At 40.7% G+C, this 25,821-nt stretch overlaps 1 protein-coding gene across 11 annotated transcripts in view; it reads right to left on the bottom strand.

The window, feature by feature from the left end:
• The window catches only part of ppfia4 (PTPRF interacting protein alpha 4), a 270,506-nt gene extending 254,642 nt beyond the window's left edge, over positions 1–15,864 (bottom strand). For 8 of the 11 annotated variants that reach the window (XR_009810026.1, XM_061922616.1, XM_061922620.1 and 5 more), the window contains exons 1-2: positions 15,583–15,864; positions 15,135–15,420 (exon numbers count right to left, since the gene is read on the bottom strand). Coding sequence is in view for 10 of the 11 variants with exons in the window: in XM_061922616.1 (XP_061778600.1) it covers positions 15,135–15,407 (273 nt within the window). In the remaining variant the exon portion in view is untranslated. The remainder of the gene's footprint in view (positions 1–15,134; positions 15,421–15,582) is intronic. The other 3 variants (XM_061922617.1, XM_061922618.1, XM_061922626.1) reach the window with 1 other exon arrangement.
• Positions 15,865–25,821: the final 9,957 nt, after the last annotated feature.

Below are 25,821 nucleotides of genomic sequence, written 5' to 3'. Positions count from 1 at the left end.
TCGGCAACCTGCGGCTCCAGTAGGCTAATATAACTAATATAGACACTTACATCACGTGTTGTCTTCATTATAACACTTATGTAACAATTTTAAATTCATTTTGATAGTAGTCTAAAAAAGACACTTACATCATGTGTTGCCTTCACTATAACACTTATATTAGGCTTTTCATTTCTTGCGGCTAATGACAGATTTATATTTGGGGGGTATTTTTGACCCAATAGGGCTCTTTCAACATTTTGGATTGCTGACCCCTGAATTAGGATAGTGCCCTATCCAATTTAGTCACCAGATAGCAGTAGAATGTTGAATATCTTAATATGTGGCCATTCCAACGTCGACCGCAGCGTCAGTGGGTATGTAGAGTGGCGCTTTCCATCATTTTCAGCAGGCTGCATTGAAAAACTCTTACTCTCATTGTCGATCCACCCAGGAATGGTCCCATGTAAATATTTTTCCTACTCTATATAAAAAATCCTGTATTTACTGTCAGGAAACGGTATAGATTTTTACAATGTGTTTATTACCACTATACTGACATGTTGGTTAAATTGTTTAATCTAATTTCATCACATCAGCCGCGAAATGCATGCTCCGCTACTGTGTGCCGTCTTCTGACTCTTTGGGAGCAGACTGGCCCAGAACTGTCAGATTGTACACACACACACACACACATGCACAGGTTATCATTTGGAATGGGGACCAAGTTTTTGTTCGTGACTTGTGGGGACCACCCTTTCTACAGGTTGTGGAGGCATTCAAAAAATTGGGTAAAATGACAACTGCCCAGTTAGCTCATAAACGTCTTTAAATCTCTTGATTGATGAAGTAATGTGCTGATTATTCTTATTGGGGAGTCCCTGGGGAATAGAGTTAATTTGGTTCATGGGGACCACATTTAAATAAGTGTGCATAATTCACACACATTTGTTCGTGACTACTGAGGACCATTTAAAAAAAAAAAAACAAGTTCACACTCAAACCAACAAGTAAACATGTCTTATGGGCAAAAGCTTAAAAATCACTGAGGCATCTTCAGAATGGATCTGACGATCATTTAAAAAGGTTTCCCTTTAGGGGACCTGTTTTTTTGTCCCCATACCGTCAGAGGTCCCCTAAAGGTGACTGTGTAAACAGAGCGATGTCCCCATTAATTAAGCATTGCCAGAACACACACACACATACTGGTTATCTTTGGAATGGGGACCAAGTTTTTGATCAAACCTTGTGGGGACCACCCTTTCTACAGGTTGTGGAGGCATGCAGAAAATTGGGTAAAAAGGCCACTGCCGAGTTAGCTCATACACGTCTTTAAATCTCTGGATTGATGAAGTATTGTGCTGATCATACATACTGGGGACCCTGGGAAAAAAGAGTTAATATGGTTCATGGGGACCAAATTTAAATAATTGTGCATAATTCACACAAATTTGTTCGTGACTACTGAGGACCATTTAAAAAAAAAAAAAAAAAAAGTTCACACTCAAACTAACCAGTAAACATGTTTTATGGGCCAAAGCTTAAAAATCACTTAGTTAAGATCTGACGAAAGGTTTCCCTATAGGGGACCTGTTTTTTTGTCTCCATACCGTCAGAGTTCCCCTAAAGGTGACTGTGTAAACAGAGCGATGTCCCCACTAAGACAGCATTGCCAGGACATACACACACATACTTGTTATCATTTAGAATGGGGACCAAGTTTTTGTTAGTGACTTCTGGGGACCACCCTTTCTACAGGTTGTGGAGGCATAAAAAAAAAATAGGTAAAATGGCCATTGCCCAGTTATCTCATACACGTCTTTAAATCTCTGGATTGATGAAGATTTGTGCTGATCATACTTACTGGGGACCCTTAGGAAAAATATTTAATATGGTTCATGTGGACCAAATTTAAATAATTGTGCATAATTCACACAAAATTGTTCGTCACTACTGAGGGCCATTTAAAAAAAAAAAACAAGTTCACACTCAAACTAACCAGTAAACATGTTTTATAGACCAAAGCTTAAAAATCACTTAAGCATCATCAGAATGGATTTGGTCCCCATACCGTCAGAAGTCCCCTAAAGGTGACTGTGTAAACAAAGCGATGTCCCCATTAAGTCAGCATCGCCAGAACACACACACACACACACACACACACACGCGCACGCACACATACTTGTTATCATTTAAAATGGGGACCAAGTTTTTGTTAGTGACTTCTGGGGACCACCCTTTCTACAGGTTGTAGAGGCATAAATAAAAAAAATAGGTAAAATGGCCATTGCCCAGTTAGCTCATACACGTCTTTAAATCTCTGGATTGATGAAGATTTGTGCTGATCATACTTACTGGGGACCCTTAGGAAAAATATTTAATATGGTTCATGTGGACCAAATTTAAATAATTGTGCATAATTCACACAAAATTGTTTGTCACTACTGAGGACCATTTAAAAAAAAAAAAACAAGTTCACACTCAAACTAACCAGTAAACATGTTTTATGGACCAAAGTCCCCATACCGTCAGAAGTCCCCTAAAGGTGACTGTGTAAACAAAGCAATGTCCCCATTAAGTCAGCATCGCCAGAACACACACACACACACACACACACACACACACACACACACACACACACACACACACACACACACACACAGGTATGTGGAAGATGCATGCAATATGACAAATGTGTGTTTGGAGACATCAGCAGACGAAAGAGTGTTTGGTTTGAGGGGTACCAAAGTCCCGCTAACACACCACCTTGACAGCAGAGGGAACTGAATGCAGAATTGGAGGAACACATTGAGACATTTCTGACTGGAGGGCGACACACCAACAACACACCAACAACACATCGCTGCACCAATGCATCAGTTCACGTGCATACCATTCTTTTTAACTGCACCACATCTGCAGTATTTTAAAGTAGCAGTAGAGTGGAAAAACAAGTTGCCTCTATAGTGAAGCTACTGTCAAATATATCTGATTTATGACACCTAAAGACTTGATCAAAATAGTAACAATCTCATGGAAATTCCCGAGACTTTTTGAGAAATAATGAGGAAGCCAGTCAAGTGATCTGTGATGTCGAGGAGGAACCACAGATCCCTTTCCCATTAACGACAATGCTAATCCAGCAGACTTTGTGAGAGCCAACAGCGATTACTTTAGGAACTATAATGATCCAGAACCGTGTATTTTTGAGCCCGAACACAAAGAGGATGAGTAGAGATGTCCGATAATATCGGACTGCCGATATAATCGGCCGATAAATGCTTTAAAGTATGTAATGTAATATCGGAAATTATAAATTAAAAGCTGCTGTTCGGAGTGGTACACGGACGTAGGGAAAAATACAGAGCAGTTGTGTCTCCCAGTCATATTTGCCAACCCTCCAGATTTTCCCGGGAAACTCCCAAATTTCAGTGCCCCTCCCGAAAATCTCCCGGGGCAACCATTCTCCCGAATTTCTCCCGATTTCCACCCAGACAACAATATTGGGGGCGTGCCGGCCCAATCACTTAATATCTATGGATTTTCACACACACAAGTGAATGCAATGCATACTTGGTCAACAGCCATACAGGTCACACTGAGGTTGGCCGTATAAAAAACTTTAACACTGTTACAAATATGCGCCACACTGTGAACCCACGCCAAACAAGAATGACAAACACATTTCGGGAGAACATCCACACGGTAACACAACATAAACACAACAGAATAAAATAGCCAGAACCCTTTGCAGCACTAACCTTTCTGGGACGCTACAATTTACACCCCCTGCATAATAAGATCCTAATACCCCGCACTAAACAGTGTGTGCAAACTATAGAATAGCGTGTACTATTAGTGGGCATGTTGCATGTGATTTACCAAGACTGCGTGTACTAATTGTAGGCGTGCTGCATGGGATTTACTGAGATCCTAATACCTCGCACTAAACAGCACGTGCAAACTATAAAATAGTGTGTGCTATTAGTGGGCGTTTTGCATGTGATTTACTAAAAATTGTGTGTACTATTACTAGGCGTGTTGCGTGGGATTTACTAAGATAGTAATACTTCGCACTACACAGCTTGTGCAAACTATAAAATAGAGTGTACTATTAGTGGGCATGTTGCATGTGATTTACTAAAAATTGCGTGTACTATTACTAGGCGTGTTGCGTGGGATTTACTAAGATAGTAATACTTCGCACTACACAGCTTGTGCAAACTATAAAATAGCGTGTACTATTAGTGGGCATGTTGCATGTGATTTACTAAGATCCTAATACCTCGCACTAAACAGCACGCACAAATTATTAAATAGTGTGTACTATTAGTGTGCGTGTTTCATGTGATTTACTAAGATTGCGTCTACTATTACTAGGCGTGTTGCGTGGGATTTACTAAGATCCTAATATCTCGCACTAAACAGTGTGTGCAAACTATTAAATAGTGTGTACTATTAGTGGTGTGTGTTGCATTTGATTTACTAAGATTGCATGTACTATTACTAGGCGGGTTGCGTGGGATTTACTAAGATCCTGATACCCGGCACTAAACAGCACGTGCAAACTATTAAATAGTGTGTGCTATTAGTGGGCGTGTTGCATGTCATTTACTAAGATTGCGTGTACTATTAGTAGGCGTCTTGCATGTGATTTAATAAGATCCTGTATATAGCTCGGCTGGTAGAGTGGCCAGGGCAGCAACTTGAGGGTTGCAGGTTCGATCCCCGCTTCCGCCATCCTAGTCACTGCCGTTGTGTCCTTGGGCAAGACACTTTACCCACCTGCTCTCAGTGCCACCCACACTGGTTTAAATGTAACAATTAGATATTGGGTTTCACTATGTAAAGTGCTTTGAGTCACTAGAGAAAAAGCGATATATAAATATAATTCATTTCACGTCACTAAAACCTCGCACGAAACAGTGTGCAAACTATAAAATAGCGTGTACTATTAGTGAGCGTGTTGCATGTGATTTACTTACATCCTAATACCTCACACTAAACAGCACGTGCAAACTATTAAATAGTGTGTACTATTAGTGGGCGTGTTACAAGAGATTTACTAAGATTGCGTGTACTATTACTAGGCGTGTTGCATGGGATTTACTAAGATCCTAATACCTCGCCCTACATTGCTTGTGCAAACTATAAAATAGTGTGTACTATTAGTGGTGTGTTGCATGAGATTTACTAAGATCCTAATACCTCGCACTAAACAGCATGTGCAAACTATTAAATAGTTGCATGTTATTTACTAAGAGCCTAATACCTCGCACTAAACAGTGTGTGCAAAGTATAAAGTAGCGTGTTCTATTAGTGGGCGTGTTGCATGTGATTTACTAAGATCCTAATACCTCGCACTAAACAGCGCGTGCAAACTATAGAATAGCGTGTACTAGTAGTGTGTGTGTTGCATGTGATTTACTAAGACTGTGTGTACTATTACTGGGTGTGTTGCGTGGGATTTACTAAGATCCTAATACCTCACACTAAACAGCACGTGCAAACTATTAAATAGTGTGTACTATTAGTAGGCGTGTTGCATTGGATTTACTAAAATCCTAATACCTCGCACTAAACAGTGTGTGCAAACTATAAAATAGTGTGTACTATTAGTGGGTGTGTTGGATGGGATTTACTAAGATTGCATGTACTATTAGTAGGCGTGTTGCATTAGATTTACTGAGATCCTAATGCCTCGCACTAAACAGCACGTGCAAACTATTAAATAGTGTGTACTATTAGTGGGCATGTTGCATGGGATTTACTAAAATTGCGTGTACTATTACTAGGCGTGTTGCGCGGGATTTACTAAGATACTAATACCTCGCACTAAACAGTGTGTGCAAACTATTAAATAGTGTGTACTATTAGTGGGCATGTGCATTGTGATTTACTAAGATCCTAATACCTCGCACTAAACAGCTTGTGCAAACTATAAAATAGTGTTTTCTATTAGTGGGCATGTTGCATGTTATTTACTAAGATTGCTTGTACTATTACTGGGCATGTTGCATGCGATTTACTAACATCCTAATACCTCGCACTAAACAGCTTGTGCAAACTATAAAATAGTGTGTTCTATTAATGGGCATGTTGCATGTGATTTACTAAGATTGCTTGTACTATTAGTGGGCATGTTGCATTGGATTTACTAGGATCCTAATACCTCGCACTAAACAGTGTGTGCAAACTATAAAATAGTGTGTACTATTAGTGGGCGTTTTCCATGTGATTGACTAAGATTGCGTGTACTGTTACTAGGCGTGTTGCGTGGGATTTACTAAGATCCTAATACCTCGCACTAAACAGTGTGTGCAAACTATTAAATAGTGTGTACTATTAGTGGTGTGTGTTGCATGTGATTTACTAAGATTGCATGTACTATTACTAGGCGTGTTGCGTGGGATTTACAAAAATCCTAACACCCGGCACTAAACAGCACGTGCAAACTATTAAATAGTGTGTACTATTAGTGGGCGTGTTGCATGTCATTTACTAAGATTGCGTGTACTATTAGTAGGCGTGTTGCATGTGATTTACTAAGATCCTGTATATAGCTCGGATGATAGAGCGGCCAGGGCAGCAACTTAAGGGTTGCAGGTTCGTTCCCCGCTTCCGCAATCCTAGTCACTGCCGTTGTGTCCTTGGGCAAGACACTTTACCCACCTGCTCTCAATGCCACCCACACTGGTTTAAATGTAACAATTAGATATTGGGTTTCACTATGTAAAGCGCTTTGAGTCACTAGAGAAAAAGCGATATATAAATATAATTCACTTCACTTCACTAAAACCTCGCACGAAACAGTGTGTGGAAACTATAAAATAGCGTGTACTATTAGTGAGCGTGTTGCATGTGATTTACTAAGATTCTAATACTTCACACTAAACAGCACGTGCAAACTATTAAATAGTGTGTACTATTAGTGAGCGTGTTGCATGTGATTTACTAAGATCCTAATACCTCACACTAAACAGCACGGGCAAACTATTAAATAGTGTGTACTATTAGTGGGCGTGTTGCATGTGATTTACTTTGATTGCGTGTACTATTACTAGACGTGTTGCGTGGGATTTACTAAGATACTAATACCTCGCACTGAACAATGTCTGCAAACTATTAAATAGTGTGTACTATTAGTGGGCATGTTTCATGTGATTTACTAAAATCATAATAACTCGCACTAAACAGCTTGTGCAAACTATAAAAATAGTGTGTTCTATTAGTGGGCATGTTGCATGTGATTTACTAAGATTGCTTGTACTATTAGTAGGCATGTTGCATTGGAATTACTAAGATCCTCATACCTCGCACTAAACAGTGTGTGCAAACTATAAAATAGTGTGTACTATTAGTGGGTGTGTTGCATGGGATTTACTAAGATTGCGTGTACTATTACTAGGCGTGATGCATTGGATTTACTAAGATCATAATACCTCGTACTACACAGCTTGTGCAAACTATAAAGATAGTGTGTACTATTAGTGGTGTGTTACATGTGATTTACTAAGATCCTAATACCTCGCACTAAACAGCACGTGCAAACTATTAACTAGTTGCATGTTATTTACTAAGAGCCTAATACCTCACACTAAACAGTGTGTGCAAAGTATAAAATAGCGTGTACTATTAGTGGGCGTGTTGCATGTGATTTACTAAAATCCTAATAATGGGGCGCCATAGCTCGGTTGGTAGAGTGGCCGTGCCAGCAACTTGAGGGTTGCAAGTTCGATTCCCGCTTGTGCCATCCTAGTTACTGCCGTTGTGTCCTTGGGCAAGACACTTTACCCACCTGCTCCCAGTGCCACCCACACTGGTTTAAATGTAACTTAGATATTGGGTGTCACTATGTAAAGCGCTTTGAGTAACTTGAGAAAAGCGCTATATAAATATAATTCACTAATACCTGGGACTAAACAGCGCGTGCAAAATATAAAATAGCGTGTACTAGTAGTGCGCATGTTGCATGTGATTTACTAAGACTGTGTGTACTATTACTGGGTGTGTTGCGTGGGATTTACCCAGATACTAATACCTCGCACTAAACAGTGTGTGCAAACTATTAAATAGTGTGTACTATTAGTGGGCATGTTTCATGTGATTTATTAAGATCCTAATACCTTGCACTAAACAGCTTGTGCAAACTATAAAATAGTGTGTTCTTTGGTGGACATGTTTCATGTGATTTACTAAGATTGCTTGTACTATTAGTGGGCATGTTGCATTGGATTTACTAAGATCTTAATACCTCGCACTAAACAGTGTGTGCAAACTATAAAATAGTGTGTACTATTAGTGGTGTGTGTTGCATGTGATTTACTAAGATCCTAATACCTCGCACTAAACAGCGCGTGCAAACTATAAAATAGTGTGTTCTTTTAGTGGGCATGTTTCATGTGATTTACTAAGATTGCTTGTACTATTAGTGGGCATGTTGCATTGGATTTACTAAGATCTTAATACCTCGCACTAAACAACTTGTGCAAACTATAAAATAGTGTGTACTATGAGTGGGCATTTTGCATGTGATTTACTAAGATTGTTTGTACTATTAGTAGGCATGTTGCATGTGATTTACTAAGATTGCTTGTACTATTAGTAGGCATGTTGCGTGGCATTTACTAAGATCTTAATACCTCGCACTAAACAACTTGTGCAAACTATAAAATAGTGTGTACTATGAGTGGGCATTTTGCATGTGATTTACCAAGATTGCTTGTACTATTAGTGGGCATGTCGCATTGGATTTACTAAGATCTTAATACCTCGCACTAAACAGTGTGTGCAAACTATAAAATAGTGTGTACTATTAGTGTGTGTGTTGCATGGGATTTACTAAGAATGCGTGTACTATTAGTAGGCGTGATGCATTGGATTTACTAAAATCCTAATTCCTCGCACTAAATAGTGTGTGCAAACTATAGAATAGCATGTACTATTAGTGGTGTGTGTTGCATGTGATTTACTAAAATCCTAATACCTGGGATTAAACAGCGCGTGCAAACTACAAAATAGCATGTACTAGTAGTGCGCGTGTTGCATGTGATTTACTAAGACTGTGTGTACTATTACTGGGTGTGTTGCGTGTGATTTACTAAGACTCTAATACCTCATACTAAACAGCATGTGCAAACTATAAAATAGTGTTTACTATCAGTGGGCTATTATAGTGCACATTTTAGAGAAGGAAAGCAAGAGCCGCTTGCATGCCAGTCATAATATGTGCGATACGACCCGCAGGTCTCCGGCAGAATAACTAATACGGGCATTATTGTGACAATTACACGGGAGCCAGATTAGAAAACAGGCATGACAGTCTCTGCCCACCATCTCACTGACACACACACACACACACACACACACACACACACACACACACACACACACACACACACACACACACAAGCAAGCAGCCCAGGGCCATGTACACTAGCAAGCAGCCATGTTTCTCCCACAAGCGGCTGCAGCGACGTCGTCGTCTCCAGCACGGTTCTCTCTCTCTCTCTCTTTCTCTCTTTCTGCCTCACGCAAAAAAAAACATCACGCTCGCCGTGACATCACGCCACGCATTTAGGTATAACGCACATTTATCTGCCGAGGGCGGGGCCAGCTCTCTTGGGATCCGCTTTCGGCCTCGCTGGTGACGTAAGACGTTCCAGGGCGGCGTGGACGCACGAGGAGGAGCGCGGCGGCTTCAACGCTTCCAATCACGTTAATGACAAGGCGGGGCTTCACCTCCCGGCGGAATGTGGGCCGGACCTTAACGGTCGCCGGCCGCTTTTGCTTTCATTTGGTCGATGGGAAACGAGGCGACTTGATGCCAGTCGTGGCTTACATGGGAAAAGTCACCATAAAGAACTCCCAGATTCCTTCTTGACTGCCTTCAAATCTTTATCAGCCATTCAGTAGAATAATTAGGACATTACTGGATCTGAAGTACTCATAATTACTGCTCTGTGGGCCTGATTTACTAAGATCCTCATACCTTGCACTAAACAGCACGTGCAAACTATAAAATAGCGTGTTCTATTACTGGACGTGCTGCATGTTAAAGTTAAAGTACCAATGATTGTCACACACACACACTAGGTATGGAGAAATTAGTCCTCTGCATTTGACCCATCCTCTTGATAAACCCCTGGGAGGTGAGGGGAGCAGTGAGCAGCAGCAGTGCCGGGCCCGAGAATCATTTATGGTGATTTAACCCCCAATTCCAATGACTGAGGTGGCAGACCACACTGATTAATGTGGCAGACCACCTTAAAAGATGTTGAAGACCACTTAAAATGGTGTGGTAGACCACACTGAATAATGTGGCAGGCCACGTTGACTAAAGTGGCAGACCACACTGATTAATGTGGCAGACTACCTTATAAGATGTTGAAAACCACAAAAAATGGTGTGGCAGACCACGTTGACTAAAGTGGCAGACCACACTGAATAATGTGGCAGACCACCTTATAATAGAATAGAATAGAGTTTTATTGTCATTATTGCAATGAACAGGTTCAAAGAACAACGAAATTGGAGCAGCTCCTCCTAAGGTGCATATACAATATATATACAATTATAAGATGTTGAAGACCACATAAAATGGTGTGGCAGACCACACTGAATAATGTGGCAGACCAAATTGACTAAAGTGGCAGACCACACTGAATAATGTGGCAGACCAACTTATAAGATGTTGAAGACCACATAAAAAGGTGTGGCAGACCACATTGAATAATGTGGCAGACCACTTTGTAAGACGTTGAAGACCACATTAAATGATGTGGCAGACCACATTGACTAAAGTGGCAGACCACACTGTTAACGTGGCAGACTACCTTATAAGATGTTGAAGACCACTTAAAATGATGTGGCAGACCACTTTATAGGAAATGGTGTGGAAGACCATCTTAAATGACCTGGCAGGCCACTTTATGAGATGATGAAGACCACAAAAATGGTGTGGCAGATCACACAATGTGGCAGACCACTTTATAGGATGTTGAAGACCACATAAAATGGTGTGGCGGACCACTTTATAGGATGTTGAAGACCACATAAAATGATGTGACAGACCCCTTTATGAGATGTTGAAGACTACATAAATGGGGTGGCAGACCACATTGACTAAAGTGGCAGACCACACTGATTAAATTGGCAGATTACCTTATAAGATGTTGAAGACCACATAAAATGTTGTGGCAGACCACATTAAATGAAGTGGCAGACCACATTGGCTAAAGTGGCAGACCACACTGTTAATGTGGCAGACTACCTTATAAGATGTTGAAGACCACTTAAAATGATGTGGCAGGCCACTTTATAGGATGTTGAAGACCACATAAAATGGTGTGGCGGACCATCTTAAATAACCTGGCAGGCCACTTTATGAGAAGATGAAGACCACAAAAAATGTTGTGGCAGATCACATAATGTGGCAGACCACTTTATAGGATGTTGAAGACCACATAAAATGGTGTGGCGGACCACATTAAATGATTTGACGGACCCCTTTATGAGATGTTGAAGACCACAAAAAATGGTGTGGCAGACCACATTAAATGGTGTGGCAGACCACATTGACTAAAGTGGCAGACCACACTGATTAAATTGGCAGACTACCTTATAAGAAGTTGAAGACCACATAAAATGGTGTGGCAGACCAGGTTGAATAATGTGTCAGACCACGCAGATAAATGTGGCAGATTACCTTATAAGATGTTGAAGACCACATAAATGGTCTGGCAGACCATATTAAATAATGTGGCAGACCACCTTATAAGATGTTGAAGACCACAAAAAATGGTGTGGCAGACCACATTAAATGATGTGGCAGACCACATTGACTAAAGTGGCAGACCACACTGATTAATGTGGCAGACTACCTTATAAGATGTTGAAGACCACATAAAATGGTGTGGCAGACCACATTGACTAAAGTGGCAGACTACACTGATTAATGTGGCAGACTACCTTATAAGATGTTGAAGACCACATAAAATGGTGTGGCAGACCACTTTATAGGATGTTGAAGACCACATAAAATGGTGTAGCAGACCACATTGAATAATGTGGCAGACCACCTTATAAGATGTTGAAGACCACATAAAATGGTGTGGCAGACCACATTGAATAATGTGGCAGACCACACTGATTAACGTGGCAGACTACCTTATAAGATGTTGAAGACCACGTAAAAAGGTGTGGCAGACCACGTTGAATAATGTGGCAGACTACCTTATAAGATGTTGAAGACCACATAAAATGGTGTGGCAGACCACATTGACTAAAGTGGCAGACCACACTGATTAACGTGGCAGACTACCTTATAAGATGTTGAAGACCACATAAAATGGTGTGGCAGACCACATTGACTAAAGTGGCAGACCACACTGATTAACGTGGCAGACTACCTTATAAGATGTTGAAGACCACATAAAATGGTGTGGCAGACCACGTTGATTAACGTGGCAGACCACTTTGTAGGACGTTGAAGACCACATAAAATGGTGTGGCAGACCACATTGAATATTGTGGCAGACCACATTGACTAAAGTGGCAGACCACACTGATTAATGTGGCGGACTACCTTATAAGATGTTGAAGACCACTTCAAATGGAGTGGCAGACCACTTTATAGGATGTTGAAGACCACATTAAATGGTGTGGCAGACCACATTGAATAATGTGGCAGACCCCTTTATAAGATGTTGAAGACCACATAAAATGGTGTGGCAGACCACTTTGATAAGATGTTGAAGACCACATAAAATTGAATAATGTAATAATTGAATAATGTGGCAGACCTCTTTTATAAGATGTTGAAGACCACATAAAATGGTGTGGCAGACCTCTTTTATAAGATGTTGAAGTCCACATAAAATGGTGTGGCAGACTACTTTTATAAGATGTTGAAGACCACGTAAAATGGTGTGGCAGACTACTTTTATAAGATATTAATGACCACATAAAATGGTGTGGCCGACTACTTTTACAGTATAAGATGTTGTAGACCACATAAAATGGTGTGGCAGACCACTTTTAGAAGATGTTGAAGACCACATAAAATGGTGTGGCAGACCACGTTGAATAATGTGGTAGACCACTTTGTAAGATGTTGAAGACCACATAAAATGGTGTGGCACACCACTTTAATAAGATGTTGAAGACCACATAAAATGGCGTGGCAGACCTCTTTTATAATATGTTGAAGGCCATATAAAATGGTGTGGCAGACCACATTGGATAATGTGGCAGACCCCTTTATAAGATGTTGAATACCACATGAAATGGTGTGGCAGACCACTTAATAAGATGTTGAAGACCACATAAAATGGTGTGGCAGACCACATTGAATAACGTGGCAGACCACTTTATAAGATGTTGAAGACCACGTAAAATGGTGAGGCAGACTACTTTTATAAGATATTAATGACCACATAAAATGGTGTGGCCGACTACTTTTACAGTATAAGATGTTGTAGACCACATAAAATGGTGTGGCAGACAACTTTTAGAAGATATTGAAGACCACATAAAATGGTGTGGCAGACCACGTTGAATAATGTGGTAGACCACTTTGTAAGATGTTGAAGACCACATAAAATGGTGTGGCACACCACTTTAATAAGATGTTGAAGACCACATAAAATGGCGTGGCATACCTCTTTTATAATATGTTGAAGGCCATATAAAATGGTGTGGCAGACCACATTGGATAATGTGGCAGACCCCTTTATAAGATGTTGAATACCACATGAAATGGTGTGGCAGACCACTTAATAAGATGTTGAAGACCACATAAAATGGTGTGGCAGACCACATTGAATAACGTGGCAGACCACTTTATAAGATGTTGAAGACCACGTAAAATGGTGAGGCAGACTACTTTTATAAGATATTAATGACCACATAAAATGGTGTGGCCGACTACTTTTACAGTATAAGATGTTGTAGACCACATAAAATGGTGTGGCAGACAACTTTTAGAAGATATTGAAGACCACATAAAATGGTGTGGCAGACCACGTTGAATAATGTGGTAGACCACTTTGTAAGATGTTGAAGACCACATAAAATGGTGTGGCACACCACTTTAATAAGATGTTGAAGACCACATAAAATGGCGTGGCATACCTCTTTTATAATATGTTGAAGGCCATATAAAATGGCGTGGCAGACCACATTGGATAATGTGGCAGACCCCTTTATAAGATGTTGAATACCACATGAAATGGTGTGGCAGACCACTTAATAAGATGTTGAAGACCACATAAAATGGTGTGGTAGACCACATTGAATAACGTGGCAGACCACTTTATAAGATGTTGAAGACCACATAAAATGGTGTGGCACACCACTTTTATAAGATATTGAAGACCACATAAAATGTTGTGGCAGACCACTTTCAATAATGTGGCAGACCACTTTCAATAATGTGGCAGACCACTTTATAGGACGTTGATGTATCCAATATTAATGCATCAAGTCTTCATTCACGTCACATTCTCTCAGTCAACAAGCCCATAGTCTCTTTACGGAACACCATCGCCAACTATTGGTCTGGCATGCACACTGCAGCCTTTTTGCATGTGACAATACTACCTTTTATGCAAACAACAACCCTAAATATTTATCCTCGAAGACGCACCATGAGATCCTCAAACCTCGCCATCATCATAGTGCAGGGGTCTGCAACCTTTACCACTCAAAGAGCCATTTTGACCCGTTTCGCAAAATAAAGAAGACCATGGGAGCCGCAACCGTTCTCCCGAATATCTTAGACGCCTTCTTCAACATGTACAAATTACTGGCCAGTCCATCAACATGTTGTTTGTGGCTCCCGCAGATACACGTACTATGCAGGGCATATTGGGTGATACATGTTACACTGAAGGTTGTGATATAAACAACTTTAACACTCTTACTAATACGCACCACTCTGTGAACCCACACCAAACAAGAATGACAAACACATTTCGGGAGAACATCCTCACAGTAACACAACATAAACGCAACACAACAAATACCCAGAATCATTTGCATCCATGACTATTCCTGACTATATTATATATACACACGCTAGCAAAACCCCCCGGTGGGCGGGGTTGGGGACGCAGTGGTGTAAAACACGCCTCCGCTCTCCTCCTCCTCCTCACCTGAGGCAGCGCCGCGTTGATCTGCCGCTGCAGCGCGTCCCTCTCGTGCAGCGCCCCCTGCAGTTTGCTCTGGGACTGGATGAGGGTCTCCTGGGTCTCCCTGAGGGACTCCAGCAGCTTGTCCCTCTCGTCCAGCATGTTGACCATCAGCTGCTCGAAGTTGGCCTCCTGCTCGGAGCCGTTCGGGACGCCGCCGCCGCTGCCGCCGCCGATTCCCCTCGGGGGACCGGCCGAGTCCCCCTCGCTGATGGTCGGCATCACCTCGCACATCATCTCGGCTGTCGAGCTGTCGGCGCGAACAATAAATGCACGTGTTTTAACTAACGACACGGCCTTTTTACGCCTTAAGCACACCCCCCGCCCCCCAAAAAAGCACATCCGCGCATCCGCGCGCGCGATTCCCCTCCACGCATATTCCCATATTCTTCCTTCCCGTGCGCCCTCTTACCTATTCAGAGCGACGATGCGATAATCGGCGACCTTCCATCCTCGCGAACCGGCGTCGTTTCTCCCCGCGTGTGCAGATCCGCCCTGGCCCGGCGCGCCATTCGCTCTCCCCCGCGCTCACTGGACGGACCCCCCCGGCGTGACGTGATTGACAGCCGCGTGGGGAGGGGCGGTGCCCGCCAGGCGCTGGCGGCGCGCAGATAGCGCGGAGCGATTCCGAAACGCGCGAATGGATCCGCGGACGCGGAAAGTCTGATCCCGGTGCGTGCGCGTTTGACGGAGAGAGAGAGAGGGGGAGAGAGAGGGATGGAGAGAGAGCGCGCATCCGCTTCCATCTCCTCGCACCTCCCACCCCGCGCGCGCGCGCACACGCACGCCGGTGTCACGCGAGGGAGTCTGTGCGCACGCGCCAACGGGAGAACGCTCATTGACGAGATCACTCGTGTCACGTGACATATTCCACGGTTGACCTCGCCGCCTATATTTGCGTGACCCTTCGTCATCGCCGTCGTCATTGTCACGCCCGCACCAAAAATAACACGGCGCGTGATATCATCCGACGCGCAGCGCTCCCTGCAGGGACCGCAATGAACGGTTGATATCTCCGTCCCATCCGTTTTGCTACCGTTTGTCCTATCGGGGTGATAAGTCAAAAAGAAGAAATAGTTAAAGTCTTACTGCGGGGACCGATAGGGGGCAGTGTTGGGTTTTAACCTTTTTTTCCACCAGGGACCGGTTTAATGCATGCATTACTTCCACGGACCAGCTTTCTACGCGTGGCAGATAAAAACAGCAAAAAATAAATAAATTTGTATTTGGCTACAATCTGAAAGTTAAGTCGGAGAAAATGTGGTAGTTTATAAATGAACTACAAACCCTGTTTTCACATGAGATGCAAACGGAATACAATGATTTGCAAATAATTTTCAACCCATATTTAAGGGAATGCACTACAAAGACAAGATATTTGATGTTCAAACTCATAAACTTTTTTTTTTTTGCAAATAATAATTAACTTAGAATTTCCTGGCTGCAAAACCTGCCAAAGTAGTTGGGAAAGGGCATGTTCACCACTGTGTTGCATCACCTTTTCTTTTAACAACACTCAATAAACGTTTGGGAACTGAACAAACTAATTGTTGAAGCTTTGAAAGTGGAATTCTTTCCCATTCTTGTTTTATGTAGAGCTTCAGTCGTTCAACAGTCCGGAGTCTCCGCTGTCGTATTTTACGCTTCATAATGCGCCACACATTTTCGATGGGAGACAGTTCTGGACTGCAGGCTAGCCAGGAAAGTCCCCGCACTCTTTTTTTTTACGAAGCCACGCTGTTGTAACACGTGCTGAATGTGGATTGGCATTGTCTTGCTGATATAAGCAGGGGCGTCCATGAAAAAGACGGCGCTTAAATGTCAGCATATGTTGTTCCAAAACCTGTATGTACCTTTCAGCATTAATGGCGCCTTCACAGATGTGTAAGTTACCAATGCCTTGAGCACTAATGCACCCCCATACCATCACAGATGCTGGCTTTTGAACTTTGTGTCGATAAAAGTCTGGATGGTTCGCCTCCCCTTTTGGTCCAGATGACACGATGTAGAATATTTCCCCCCCAAAAATTGAAATGTGGACTTGTCAGACCACAGAACACTTTTCCACTTTTCATCAGTCCATCTTAGATGATCTTGGTCCCAGAGAAACCGGCAGCACTTCTGGATGTTGTTGAAAAATGGCTTTCGCTTTGCATAGTAGAGCTTTAACTTGCACTTAAAGATGTAGCGACAAACTGTATTTAGTGACAATGGTTTTCTGAAGTGTTCCTGAGCCCATGTGGTGATATCCTTTAGAGACTAATGTCGGTTTTTGATACAGGTCGAAGGTCACGGTCATTCAATGTTGGTTTCCGTCCATGCCGCTAACGTGGAACAAACAAACAAACCCCGTTTCCATATGAGTTGGGAAATTGTGTTACATGTAAATATAAATGGAATACAATGATTTGCAAATCCTTTTCAATCCATATTCAGTTGAATATGCTACAAAGACAAGATATTTGATGTTCAAACTGATAAACATTTTTTTTTTTTTTTGCAAATAATCATTAACTTTAGAATTTGATGCCAGCAACACATGACAAAGAAGTTAGGAAAGCCATTTATCAACAACATCCAGAAACGCCGCCGACTTCTCTGGGCCCGAGATCATCTAAGATGGACTGATGCAAAATGGTGTTCTGTGGTCTGACGAGTCCACACTTCAAATTGTTTTTGGGAATATTTGACAAAGTGGAAGCGAACCATCCAGACTGTTATCAACGCAAAGTTCAAAAGCCAGTATCTGTGATGGTATGGGGGTGCATTAGTGCCCAAGGCATGGGTAACTTACACATCTGTGAAGGCACCATTAATGCTGAAAGGTACATACAGGTTTTGGATCAACATATGCTGCCATCTAAGCGCCGTCTTTTTCATGGACGCCCCTGCTTATTTCAGCAAAACAATGTCAAGCAACATTCAGCACGTATTACAACAGCTTGGCTTTGTAAAAAAAAGAGTGCGGGTACTTTCCTGGCCCGCCTGCAGTCCAGACCTGTCTCCCATCAAAAATGTGTGGCGCGTTATGAAGCGTAAAATACGACAGCGGAGACCCCGGACTGTTGAACAACTGAAGCTCTACATAAAACAAGAATGGGAAAGAATTCCACTTTCAAAGCTTCAATAATTAGTTTCCTCAGTTCCCAAACGTATATTGAGTGTTGTTAAAAGGAAAGGTCATGTAACACATTGGTGAACATGCCCTTTCCCAACTACTTTGGCACGTGTCGCAGCCATGAAATTCTAAGGTAATTATTATTTGCAAAAAAAAAATTAAAGTTTATGAGTTTGAACATCAAATATATTGTCTTTGTGGTGCATTCAATTGAATATGGGTTGAAAAGGATTTGCAAATCATTCTATTCCGTTTATATTTACATCTAACACCATTTCCCAACTCATATGGAAATGGGCTTTGTAGATTTTGGACCTTCCTAACGCCATAGGTTGTCACATTAAACATATTCCCAATGCATGTTGCATGATTTCTAAACATGATGTTCCCTTATTTTGCATCCAAATGGATGCTCATCTCAAATTTGTTACGTAAACATATCCCAGTGCATCATCACAACAAATTGTAACTTTTTTCTTTGCTTTATTGTGAGAAATGTTGATAAGCAAATGGTATCAGGATGTTTTAATGTAAATGTTTTTTTCTACAACTTTTCAAAAGCTTCGGAGACAATAGCTTTGAAGGCCTACTGAAACCCACTACTACCCACCACGCAGTCTGATAGTTTATATATCAATGATGAAATATTAACATTGCAATACATGCCAATACGGCCTTTTTAGTTTACTAAATTGCAATTTTAATTTTCGCGTGAAGTATCCTATTGAAAACATTGCGGTATGATGACGCATGTGCGTGACGTCACTGATTGTAGAGGACATTTTGTTCCAGCCAAGCTATAAGTCGTCTGCTTTAATCGCACAATTACACAGTATTCTTGACATCTGTTTTGCTGAATCTTTTGCAATTTTTTAAAATTAATAATGGAGACGTCAAAGAAGAAAGATGTAGGTGGGAAGCGTTGTATTGCGGCCGCCTTTAGCAACACAAACACAGCCGGTGTTTCCTTGTTTACGTTCCCGGAGGTGAAGCGTTACTATGGAACAGAGCGGTCAAGCGAACATGGTTCTCTACCACATGTCAACCGGCAGGTTTCGGTGAGAAAATTGTGGTAATAAGTCGGCTCTTGCCGTAGACATGAGCGGAGCTTGCGTCGTTCCTCGTGCACCTGTCAAAGAGGCAGCTGCGGACTCTCTTGCCTCCTCCGACTGGCCGCCCCCGAACGTGGGATGCTTCCACCGTGGAGGAGGGGGGGGAAAAGCTCAGCAACGTGGCTTCCCTCAGAGACACTGGCGGTCACCACACCCGTGGCCACACCCCTCCGGATTTCAGGTACGACTATATAATCTCACTAAAACACTGGCAACACAATAAGCATATAAGGGATTTTCCAGAATTATCCTAGTAAATGTGTCTAATAACATCTGAATAGCTCCCACTGCCCTGTCTTTTTTTTTTCTAGTCCTTCACCCTCACTATCCTCATCCACGAATCTTTCATCCTCGCTCAAATTAATGGAGAAATCGTCGCTTTCTCGGTCCGAATCGCCCTCGCTGCTGGTGGCCATGATTGTAAACAATGTGAGGATGTGAGGAGCGCCACAACCCGTGACGTCATGCGCACATCGTCTGCTACTTCCGGTAAAGGCAAGGCTTTTTTTTTAGCGGCCAAAAGTTGCGAACTTTATCGTCGATGTTCTCTACTAAATCCTTTCAGCAAAAATATGGCAATATCGCGAAATGATCAAGTATGACACATAGAATGGACCTGCTATCCCCGTTTAAATAAGAAAATCTCATTTCAGTTGGCCTTTTAGTTTTTTTTTAAATTTCTATTTACTAGCAAGCTGGTGGGCTTCACGGTGGCAGAGGGGTTAGTGCGTCTGCCTCACAATACGAAGGTCCTGCAGTCCTGGGTTCAAATCCAGGCTCGGGATCTTTCTGTGTGGAGTTTGCATGTTCTCCCCGTGAATGCGTGGGTTCCCTCCGGGTACTCCGGCTTCCTCCCACTTCCAAAGACATGCACCTGGGGATAAGTTGATTGGCAACACTAAATTGGCCCTAGTGTGTGAATGTGAGTGTGAATGTTGTCTGTCTATCTGTGTTGGCCCTGCGATGAGGTGGCGACTTGTCCAGGGTGTACCCCGCCTTCCGCCCGATTGTAGCTGAGATAGGCGCCAGCGCCCCCCGCGACCCCGAAAGGGAATAAGCGGTAGAAAATGGATGGATGGATAGCAAGCTGGTCTCGCTTTGCTTGACATTTTTGATTCTAAGAGAGACAAAACTCAAATAGAATTTGAAAATCCAAGAAAATATTTTAAAGACTTGGTCTTCACTTGTTTGAATAAATTAATTTATTTTTTTACTTTGCTTCTTAGAACTTTTAGAAAGACAATTTTAGAGAAAAAATACAACCTTAAAAATGATTTTAGGATTTTTAAACACATATAGCTTTTTACCTTTCAAATTCCTTCCTCTTCTTTCCTGACAATTTAAATCAATTTCCAAGAATTCTTTTTTTTTATTGTAAAGAATAATAAATAAATTTTGATTTAATTCTTCATTATAGCTTCTGTTTTTTTGACGAAGAATATTTGTGAAATATTTCTTCAAACTTATTATGATTAAAATTTAAAAAAATATTCTGGCAAATCTAGAAAATCTGTAGAATCAAATTTAAATCTTATTTCAAAGTCTTTTGGATTTCTTTTAAAATTGTTGTTCTAGAAAATCTAGAAGAAATAAAGATTTGTCTTTGTTAGAAATATAGCTTGGTCCAATTGTTTTATATATTCTAACAAAGTGCAGATTGGATTTTAACCTCTTTAAAACATGTCGTCAAAATTCTAAAATTAATCTTAATTAGGAAAAATTATTAATGATGTTCCATAAATTATTTTTTGAATTTTTCAAAAAGATTCGAATTAGCAATTTTTTCTCTTCTTTTTATCGGTTGATTTTGAATTTTAAAGAGTCGAAATTGAAGATAAACTATGTTTCAGAATTTAATTTTCATTTATTTCCTGTTGTCTCCTCTTTTGAACCGTTCAATTAAGTGTTTTTTTCATCATTTATTCTCTACAAAAAACTTCCGTAAAAGGAAAAAAAATGAACAATGGAATGACAGATAGAAATACCAATTTTATATATATATATATATATATATATATATATATATATATATATATATATATTAAAGGTAAATTGAGCAAATTGGCTATTCCTGGCTATTTATTTAAGTGTGTATCAAAAAGGTTGGTGACCCCTGCTTTAGAGACTAATGTCGGTTTTTGATACAGTTTCGTCTGAGGGATCGAAGGTCACGGTCATTCAATGTTGGTTTCCGGCCATGCCGCTTACGTGGAGTGATTTATTCAGATTTTCCTAACCTTTTGATGATATTATGGACCGTAGATGTTGAAATCCCTAAATTTCTTGCAATTGCACTTTGAGAAACGTTGTTCTTAAACTGTTTGACTATTTGCATACGCAGTTGTGGACAAAGGGGTGTACCTCGCCCCATCCTTTCTTGTGAAAGACTGAGCATTTTCTGGGAAGCTTTTTCTATACCCAATCATGGCACCCACCTCTTCCCAATTAGCCTGCACACCCGTGGGATGTTCCAAATAAGTGTTTGATGAGCATTCTTCAATTTTATCTGTATTTATTGCCACCTTTCCCAACTTCTTTGTCACGTGTTGCTGGCATCAAATTCTAAAGTTGATGATTATTTGAGAAAAAAAAAAAAGTTTATCAGTTTGAACATCAAATATGTTGTCTTTGTAGTGCATTCAACTGAATATGGGTTGAAAAGGATTTGCAAATCATTGTATTCCGTTTATATTTACATCTAACACAATTTCCCAACTCATATGGAAACGGGGTTTGTAAAAACATAATACCCATCCAGCCATCCATCCATTTTCTACTGCTTGTCCCTTTTTGGGTCACGGAGGGTGCTGGAGATCTCAGTTGCATTCGGGCGGAAGGCGGAGTACAGCCTGGACAAGTCACCACCTTGTCGCAGATAGACAACATTCACACTCACATTCACACACTCGGGCCAATTTAAAGGCCTACTGAAACCCACTACTACCGACCATGCAGTCTGATAGTTTATTTATCAATGATGAAATATCAACATTGCAACACATGCCAATACGGCCGGTTTAGTTTACTAAATAACAATTTTAAATTTCCTGCGGAGTTTCCTGTTGAAAACGTCGCGGAATGATGTGATGACGCGTGTTTGTCACGTTATTGGTTGGAGGGGACATATTAGCCCAGCACCACTTACGACTAAAAGTCATCTCTTTTCATCGCATAATTACAGTATTTTGGACATCTGTGTTGCTGAATCTTTTGCATTTTGTTCAATTAATAATGTAGACGTCAAATAAGAATGCTGTTGGTGGAAAACGGTGGATTGCAGCTGCCTTTAGCAACATAAACACAGCCGGTGTTTCTTTGTTTGTTGTGAAGCTTTAACACAGAGCCGTCAGGCGAACATGTTTCTCTACGTCAGCCAGCAAGTTTTTGGATGGGAAAATAGTGATATTAAGTCGGCTCTTACCGGATACTTGAGTGGATTACACGACCTCCTCCTGCAGCTCAAAAAGGCAGCTGTGATCTTGGCTCCTCAGCTTCTCTCAGAGACACTGGCGTTCACCGCAGGCATCCGACTTTCAGGTATGACTTTATAATCTCACTAAAATACTATTAACACAATAGGCAGAAAAGGGATTTTCCAGAATTATCCTAGTAAATGTGTCTAATTATATCTGCCTGGAGCCGTCGCCTTTTTTTTTTTTAATTCACTCTAACATTCCTCATCCACGAATCGTTCATCCTCGCTCAAATTAATGGGGAAATCGTCGCTTTCTCGCTCCGAATTGCTCTTACTGCTGGTGGCTCACATTATAAATAATGTGAGGATGTGAGGAGATGTCACGCCAAATTTCTTCCCCCCTACAAACCCCCCCCCCCCCCCCCATTTACTTCCGGGGTCATGATTAATACGGACGTTTTGTTAACGCTATATTATAAAAATATAACGCTATATTATAAAAATATAACGCTATATTATAAAAATATAACGATATATCATAAAAATACAGACGTTTTGTTAAAGCTATATTATAAAAAAAAAAAAAAAAAATTAAAAACATTTTTTTACATACACAAGCTCTGGGATGATGTAAGAGGAAACATGAGGAAACGTGACCCCGGAAGTAAATGCGTCATCCCAGAGCTTGTGTTTGTAAATAGTTTTTTCTATTTATTTTTTTATTTTTTATAACATAACGTTAAGAAAACGTCTGTATTTTTTATAATATAGCGTTATATTTTTATAATATAGCGTTATATTTTTATAATATAGCGTTAACAAAATGTCTGTATTAATCATGACCCCGGAAGTAAATGGGGGGGGGCAAGGTTTTTGTAGGGGGGAAGAAATTTGGCGTGACAGCGCCCTCACACCCGTGACGTCACGGGCACATCGTCTGCTACTTCCGGTAAAAGCAAGGCTTGTTTATTAGCACCAAAAGTTGAGAAATTTATTGTCGATGTTCTCTACTAAATCCTTTCAGCAAAAATATGGCAATATCGCAAAATGATCAAGTATGACACATAGAATGGACCTGCTATCCCCGTTTAAATAAGAAAATCTCATTTCAGAAGGCCTTTAAAAAAATAATACAATAAAAATAGATATAATTATATATTTATCATCACAAAAAATAACATATTCGATATAAATGTTTCTCAGACAAGTCGTCGTGTTAGAATATAACACAGGGGTCACTAACGCGGTGCCCGCGGGCACCAGGTCGCCCATAAGGACCAGATGAGTAGCCTGCTGGCCTGTTTTAAAAATAGTTCAAATAGCAGCACTTACCAGGAAGCTGCCTCTACTTTTTAAATTGTATTTATTTACTAGCAAGTTGGTCTCGCTTTGCTCAACATTTTTAATTCTAAGAGAGACAAAACTCAAATAGAATTTGAAAATCCAAGAAAATATTTTAAAGACTTGGTCTTCACTTGTTTAAATAAATTCATTAATTTTTTTACTTTGCTTCTTATAACTTTCAGAAAGACAATTTTAGAGAAAAAATACAACCTTAAAAATTATTTTAGGATTTTTAAACACACATACCTTTTTACCTTTTCAATTTCTTCCTCCTCTTTCCTGACAATTTAAATCAATGTTCAAGTAAATTTATTTGGTTTATTGTAAAGAATAATAAATACATTTTAATTTAATTCATTTTAGCTTCTGTTTTTTCGACGAATAATATTTGGGAAATATTTCTTTAAACTTTTTATGAATAAAATTCTGGCAAATCTAGAAAAATCTGTAGAATCAAATTTAAATCTTATTTCAAAGTCTTTTAAACATTTTTTTCTGGAAAATCTAGAAGAAATAATGATTTTTCTTTGTTAGCGATATAGCTTGGTCCAATTTGTTATATATTCTAACAAAGTGCAGATTGGATCTTAACCTATTAAAAACATGTCATAAAAATTCTAAAATGAATCTTAATCAGGTAAAATTACTAATGATGTTCCATAAATTCTTTTTTAAATTTTTTCAAAAAATATTCGAATTAGCTAGTTTTTCTCTTCATTTTTTTCAGTTGAATTTCGAATTTTAAAGAGTCAAAATTGAAGATAAACTATGTTTCAGAATTTAATTATCATTTTTTTTCATGTTTTCTCCTCTTTTAAACCGTTCAATTAAGTGTTTTTTTCATCATTTATTCCCTACAAAAAACCTTCCGTAAAAGGAAAAAAAATGTATGACGGAATGACAGATAGAAATACCCATTTTATATATATATATATATATATATATATATATATATATATATATATATATATATATATATATATATATATATATATATATATATACTCGGATTCAGGAGGAACAGTGTGGTTTTCGTCCTGGTCGTGGAACTGTGGACCAGCTCTATACTCTCGGCAGGGTTCTTGAGGGTGCATGGGAGTTTGCCCAACCAGTCTACATGTGCTTTGTGGACTTGGAGAAGGCATTCGACCGTGTCCCTCGGGAAGTCCTGTGGGGAGTGCTCAGAGAGTATGGGGTACCGGACTGTCTTATTGTGGCGGTCCGTTCCCTGTACGATCAGTGCCAGAGCTTGGTCCGCATTGCCGGCAGTAAGTCGAACACATTTCCAGTGAGGGTTGGACTCCGCCAAGGCTGTCCTTTGTCACCGATTCTGTTCATAACTTTTATGGACAGAATTTCTAGGCGCAGTCAAGGCGTTGAGGGGTTCCGGTTTGGTGACTGCAGGATTATGTCTCTGCTTTTTGCAGATGATGTGGTCCTGATGGGTTCATCTGACCGGGATCTTCAGCTCTCACTGGATCGGTTCGCAGCCGAGTGTGAAGCGACCGGAATGAGAATCAGCACCTCCCAGTCTGAGTCCATCTCCGGGTTGGGGAGGAGACCCTGCCCCAAGTGCAGGAGTTCAAGTACCTAGGAGTTTTTTTCACGAGTGAGGGAAGAGTGGATCGTGAGATCGACAGGCGGATCGGTGCGGCGTCTTCA

Source organism: Nerophis ophidion, linkage group LG16 (assembly GCF_033978795.1).
Source record: "Nerophis ophidion isolate RoL-2023_Sa linkage group LG16, RoL_Noph_v1.0, whole genome shotgun sequence".
NCBI lineage: Eukaryota > Metazoa > Chordata > Actinopteri > Syngnathiformes > Syngnathidae > Nerophis > Nerophis ophidion.
Note: the sequence above shows the minus strand (reverse complement) of the source record. Positions and strands in the feature narration are given on the sequence as shown.